The 6,000-nt window shown below is 28.2% G+C and overlaps 1 protein-coding gene across 2 annotated transcripts in view; it reads right to left on the bottom strand.

Annotated features, from left to right (window-relative positions):
- The window catches only part of LOC101508293 (rop guanine nucleotide exchange factor 3-like), a 6,084-nt gene extending 2,373 nt beyond the window's left edge, over positions 1-3,711 (bottom strand). The window contains exons 1-7 of one of the 2 annotated variants that reach the window (XM_073370831.1): positions 3,520-3,711; positions 2,781-3,127; positions 2,164-2,280; positions 1,915-2,069; positions 1,565-1,639; positions 1,171-1,473; positions 623-967 (exon numbers count right to left, since the gene is read on the bottom strand). In XM_073370831.1, coding sequence (XP_073226932.1) covers positions 623-967; positions 1,171-1,473; positions 1,565-1,639; positions 1,915-2,069; positions 2,164-2,280; positions 2,781-3,087 — 1,302 coding nt within the window. In that variant the 5' untranslated portion in view covers positions 3,088-3,127; positions 3,520-3,711. Of the gene's footprint in view, positions 1-6; positions 968-1,170; positions 1,474-1,564; positions 1,640-1,914; positions 2,070-2,163; positions 2,281-2,780; positions 3,128-3,519 lie in introns of those variants that run through there. The other variant, XM_073370830.1, reaches the window with a different exon arrangement.
- Between the last annotated feature and the right edge of the window lie 2,289 nt (positions 3,712-6,000).

Genomic DNA, 6,000 nt, shown 5'->3' with positions numbered 1-6,000 from the left:
TACATCCTGCAAAAAATGATTTCATTCTTATTCCATGAGCTCACAATAAAGATATATGTTAGTTCTCTTTCTACCATAGATGTCCAAATTTTGGTGTCAAAAAATATCCTCCTTTGTATGGCAAATTAACCATGTAATGACTTTTTTCAACTATGCTTCGATGAGTTTAATTACTATGCATTGACAATATAAAAAATTTGTATAATTGCAATGTCTATATTTGTGTCATTATTTTAGAAAATAATATTATTTCATGACATCACAGTGAAATATGATTTACTGGCTATGTAAAGTTTTTTTTTACTTTGCTCAGCTTGCAGTCGAGGCATCACACATTCAAACAATCAGGATATCAGTGGTCGTTCGATCAAAATCAGACGATCTAAATTTAAGCTCAATATTTTGAATTAATAATAAAGATTAAAATTTGCATTTTGTGGACCACCCGAAAAAGATCAACAACCATCGATATTCTGAATACGTGAATGTAGAATCATTAAACTGTAGTGAGTTCAAATTCATTTTTTATACTATCTATCGGTACATAGTTATTAAACGCTGTTTCTAATATTATTTGTTGTATATGATATGAATATACAAATAGCCAAATTACTAAACTTACTTGATTGTATTGAATCTTGCATGTATCCAAGGAGGTTTGTGAAAGTTCAGGATATCTTTGTTTCAAGAAAAACAACATAGTCTCAGCTCTCTCAGCTAAGACAAAGTTTTTGTCACTATGGTCAGTGTCAACCATGAACTCCTTTACTTTATTCCATGATGATTTTGAATGGCTTATACAAGATTTACGTCTCCATGTGTACATTGAAGATTCAACTCTATCTGCTAATTCAAGTGCTTCATGTTCACTGCTTATTTTGAGACAATCAAGAAGGTAGCCAGGTGAAAACTTGTCTGCAGAATGCATATAGCGGTAAATTGTGTCTCCTAGACTTGATCTTCCACTCTAAAAGAAAGTAATTTTTCAAAAAATAAAAGGTCAGTCAAAAAAAATTGTTCATTTTGACAAAACATGTCTTTGGTAAAAAGTAACGGATAAACTAGCTGATAGAGGATAAAATAGCTTATTGTTGATAAGCTAGCAAATTGAATTTAAAGTGTTTCGTAAAATTAGGAAATAACAGTAGTATTAAACAAATGAGGACTAACCTTAGGAAGAGTTGCCATGTATGTTTCTGGAATATCCATCTCAGAAAGAACACTACTATTTATTGCCATAGCTGCTTTATGAATTTGATTAGCACAATCTCTTTTCTCAATCAAATGCTTCCTTGACTTATCAGATAGACCACCATTATGAACACAAGGAACTGGTAACCACCATTTCTCATCTTTTCTTTGAACAATCTTTCGAAACGAGCCTGCATTCGAACGCGAACTATTTGAGTTTCCTGATATGCTCCCTTGTTCTGCATACCAAAATTCAGTATCTTGGAAACTATCAAATATTTCCTGTCAAAAAAATATGTTGTAAGGCACATAGGTTGTGGATGAAAAAGAGTATTGTCACATTCAAGAAGCAATTGAAGTTTATTTATCTTACTATGAGCATTGTGTCAAGCTTCTGAAGAGCTGGAAGGTTGATATAAATATCTGACCTTGGTCTACTTGTCATCATCTGCAATATATCATTACATAAAATATAAGACATTATGAGATTGATGTTGTCAAATAGCAGCTATAGCGACCCTATAGCACTATAATGTAGCACAATTTGAACAAATCACTATTATTCTACGATATACTATTTAATATAAAATGTTGTCAAATAGCAGTTATAGCGGTGTTATAGCACTGTAGCATAGCGAAATTTAAACAAACCACAATTTTAGCGGTGTTATAACACTATTCAAAATGCACAATAAGCCTTATTAAGGTGAAGCAATAGTTCACCTCCACAATTGTACCATCATCCAAGTATTGTGCAGTTGGTGCAAATTCTACTATATAATCACACACAGACATTAGACAATTCATTTCTCTTTTCCACATAGCTTTTTTCTCAGGCTTTAGAGGCTCCAACTTCAAATTTTGTCCAAATACAGTTGCTGCAAATTCCAAATCCAAATATTAAACAAACTAACAAACAAACATTTTACCAAACTACTTCATTTAATTGGTTTGTTGCTGTTAAAATGTTACCATAGAGATTGGTAATTGAATTTGATATTGTAACTGCAGTGCAAACACCTTTACCACCACCAGACATATCTTCCCCCAAAAGAAGCTTAGCAAATCTTTCCTTCATCATTTCAAGCTCTAAAAAACATCCAAAAAAATTGAACAAAATTCAATCCAATTGCACTTTTTTTTTTAAATATTGGGGAATGAGAAATTATTATTATTAATTAACCTGACACAAAAGATCATTTTACAACTGTCTCTTAAAAGATTTGAACTCTATTTCTTGAGGTTATAAGACCAAATTGTTACACTAAGTTGACACCTTATGGATATACAATTGTACTTATTCACAAAGCAAAGATGCATTGATCAAGTGATTAAGCTCGAATGATTAACAAGCTCCGAATTATTCAAAAGTATCCGAGTTCGAATCATAACTGGAACAATCATTGATCCGACTTTAATTACATCATGGCTGAACTCCAGATATCCAGATAACCAAGACCCCTTCCTCTAGGAACTAGAAGATTAAGAAGAAGAAAAAGTGTACAATCCAATTGTACTTATTCACAAAGCAAAAGTGTACATAAAAACAATACATAAAACATATACTTTGCAGATTGCAAACCAATTACCTGACTCCAGGAGATCAAGATCATCAGACTTATCATCATCCAATGAAAGCTTTCTCTGCTTCATTCCTAACCTTGAAAGAACAGCTGGACTAGCTCCATGTTTCACATTCATCCATGGTGAAGGCAATGGTTCACTACCAAAGCTATTATCATCAATAGTCTCAGATAAATTCGATACCTCGGAATTAGTCCGGTAATACGCGAAAGAATCGCCACTGAACGGAGAATATTCAACAGTTCCATTGATTGAATGATCATTTTGATCCATAGAAGAGTTTTCATCAAAGTTTGATGAATTATTATCCATCTTAACTCAATAATAATCTATAGTCAATTTTTTTCAACACCTGCAGATATATATAGTAATCATTGAAGTTGAGTCACAAGTTGTGAACACATACAATGATATTAAAATATATAGACTTTATATTAAAATTATTAAAACTACATAAACATAAAAGTATAGAAAAAAAAGATGGATCAAAAGGAAAAGGTGAAAACTTGAACATGTTGTTGTGTGACAAAAAAGCAAAAGCTGTGAAAGAATGTTCTTGCTATTGAAACCCAAAATAATTGTACTGAAAAAAGGGTTGTTAAAAAAAGCATTGTTTAAGAACTTTCTAAGATTGAAACAAAAAAACTGTTACTAAAACTCAAATACAACGGTTAGAAAAAAAACACAAAAGAAAAAAAGCAACTGTCCCCATAAGTGTCTTTAATCTTTATATATATATGTTACCTTTTTTTTTTTAATTTGTTTGGTTTGAATTTGAACTGTAACTTAGATAAACATCATTTGAAACAGTTCCCTCCTTAGCTTTTGTGCTTTTATCTTCTTCCTTGAAAATTATTGATGCCAAAAGCAAAAGAAAGAAGAGAGAAGAAAGCTTTCTTTACTATATGAAAATGGAGTTTGAGATGCAAGTCTTCATTATACTATGTATATGATAATTGTCAAATGTGTATAATAAAATAAAATTGAAAGCATATAATTAAATGGAAAAAAAATGATAAATAGTATAGTAATGATTCTTAGTATTTAAATATAAATTAATAGTGAATGATTGATCACACAAACTAAATTACTAACTCAACACATAACTTTTTTTATCAAAATTTTGTGAAAAAACTAGGGAGTTAATTGGAAAATTGATCCTTTTAGTATTAGTTAAATTAGTCTTTGAATTTTGTTAACCGACGAATACATCATTGAAATTGTAAAATTGTAATTAAATTAGTTCATATTTAAATTTTTATTGTTAGAAATTAGAATATAATATTTAATTGAATATTTGACAATTCACGTTGATATGTCATCACAACACGGGCTAATTTTTTTTATTAAATTTAAAAATTTCATAGACTATTTGTCCATAATTAATCAATGTATAATTACAATTACTTACAAATTTATTTCTAAAACAAAATTTTATAACAAATAAATATGAATAAACAACATATTCAATTACAATATCACGTCAAAATATATCACGATAAAAATTTATACATAATTAATTTAACCACGCTTATAATTTTATAAATCAATTTACATATTCACCGAAAACTAAGAGTATGTATAATATGACTTCTTAAAACGGGTACGACGGTCCCTTTCCATTTTTAATAAAAACTAAATTTTATAACAAAAAAATGAGAATAGATATAATATTTTCCTACAATTTTATTATAGATAGTATTGTCTACGTTTAGACCACATTCATATTAAACGCCTCTTGGAAGTGGTTATTAGTATTACTTTAGGAGATTTTTTTTCTTCTATTAGTTTATACACCATAAGATTTGTTAAGAGTAAATATTCAAGGTTCTTGAAATTATAGTTGTATAGCCTGGTGCTCCATGTTATTATTATTCTGATGTAATCTCTAAAATTGCAAAACAATAATAAAATTTTGTCCCTTTTTCTTTTATAAATGTATTCTTGATATTATTTATTTAATTTTGATTTCATTTTTATATTATCAACTTAATGACATATCTGCAAATATCAATATATCAATAGAGGGATAATTTTGATTAAAATTTTCCAATTTCAATTATCGAAAAATTACTAAAGCTTTAACTTCACATAGTTATAAAAGATTAAAACATGTTCCTTAAAATAATTTTAAAAAGTGCCCGATTTTATGATACGAATTATGAAATGATCATGTTTGAACAATAATTTAATATTTTTATGGGGGTCAACTTTTAAGAACATGAAGACAACAACTTTATCACTTTCATTAGCTTTCATATAGTATATACTAATATCATTAAGATAATACAACCAATTTTCATTAGTATTTAATCTAATAATTTTATTAAGGGAAAAGTAAAGCCGCTCAACTTTATTAAAAAGAATATTTGCATATAGAAAAATCTAATTAGCATTTTTATTTAGTTGGTGAAGAATTTAATACAACTGAGTATAGAGTAGCTGGCCTTGTTGAATCAAGTTTGTTGACATTTAAAGGAACACATGTTAACATTAAATTAATTTTGTCCATAACTCTTATTTGTAGGCTTGAAGATCCTCAAAGACGTGCAACCTATATTTCTCAAAATATATACTCTATTCTATGTGCTCTCTCTTTTTTATTTTACAATATAGTCTATCTATCATCTATGTGTACTCTTCATTTGGCTCATGACAGCTTGTGAATATGAATATTGGTACGTGCTACATGTTCCCATCGTGAAGATTACAAGTCTAATAATTTAAATAATTATTAGTAATATATATGCACTTAAGGATATTTTATTATTATTAAATATCACTGCATCCTAAAAAAATTAAATATAGCTAATTAATTATAAAAAAACACAAGTTTTATGATACAATAAAAAAAAGTGTAAATAATTTTATTTAATTTGTCCACGTATGTATTATTATAATATTTATTATTTATGTTGATCAAATATGTTCTTAAAAGTAGTGACTTTATAGATTTTAAAAGTCGATTTTATTGACTTTAATACCTTTTCCAAGTGTGAACTCAAAATGAGTTACTTAAATAAGGTTCACTTGCAACTCATTCATTTTTTACTTCATTTAACCGTAAACTCAATATAAGTTTATTATATAGAGTCTATTAACTGTTATAAATTTATTATTATTAATAAATATCGTTCCAGAAGGAACCATGATTACAATTTGACATAACTTCAACACTGAATTCGTCAAAAACTGAATTTTACGTAATTACATACTGACAAACGA

This window comes from Cicer arietinum, chromosome 7 (genome assembly GCF_000331145.2).
Source record: "Cicer arietinum cultivar CDC Frontier isolate Library 1 chromosome 7, Cicar.CDCFrontier_v2.0, whole genome shotgun sequence".
In the NCBI taxonomy this organism is placed as follows: domain Eukaryota; kingdom Viridiplantae; phylum Streptophyta; class Magnoliopsida; order Fabales; family Fabaceae; genus Cicer; species Cicer arietinum.
The sequence above is the reverse complement of the archived record's forward strand: the minus strand, read 5'-3'. Positions and strand labels throughout refer to the sequence as shown.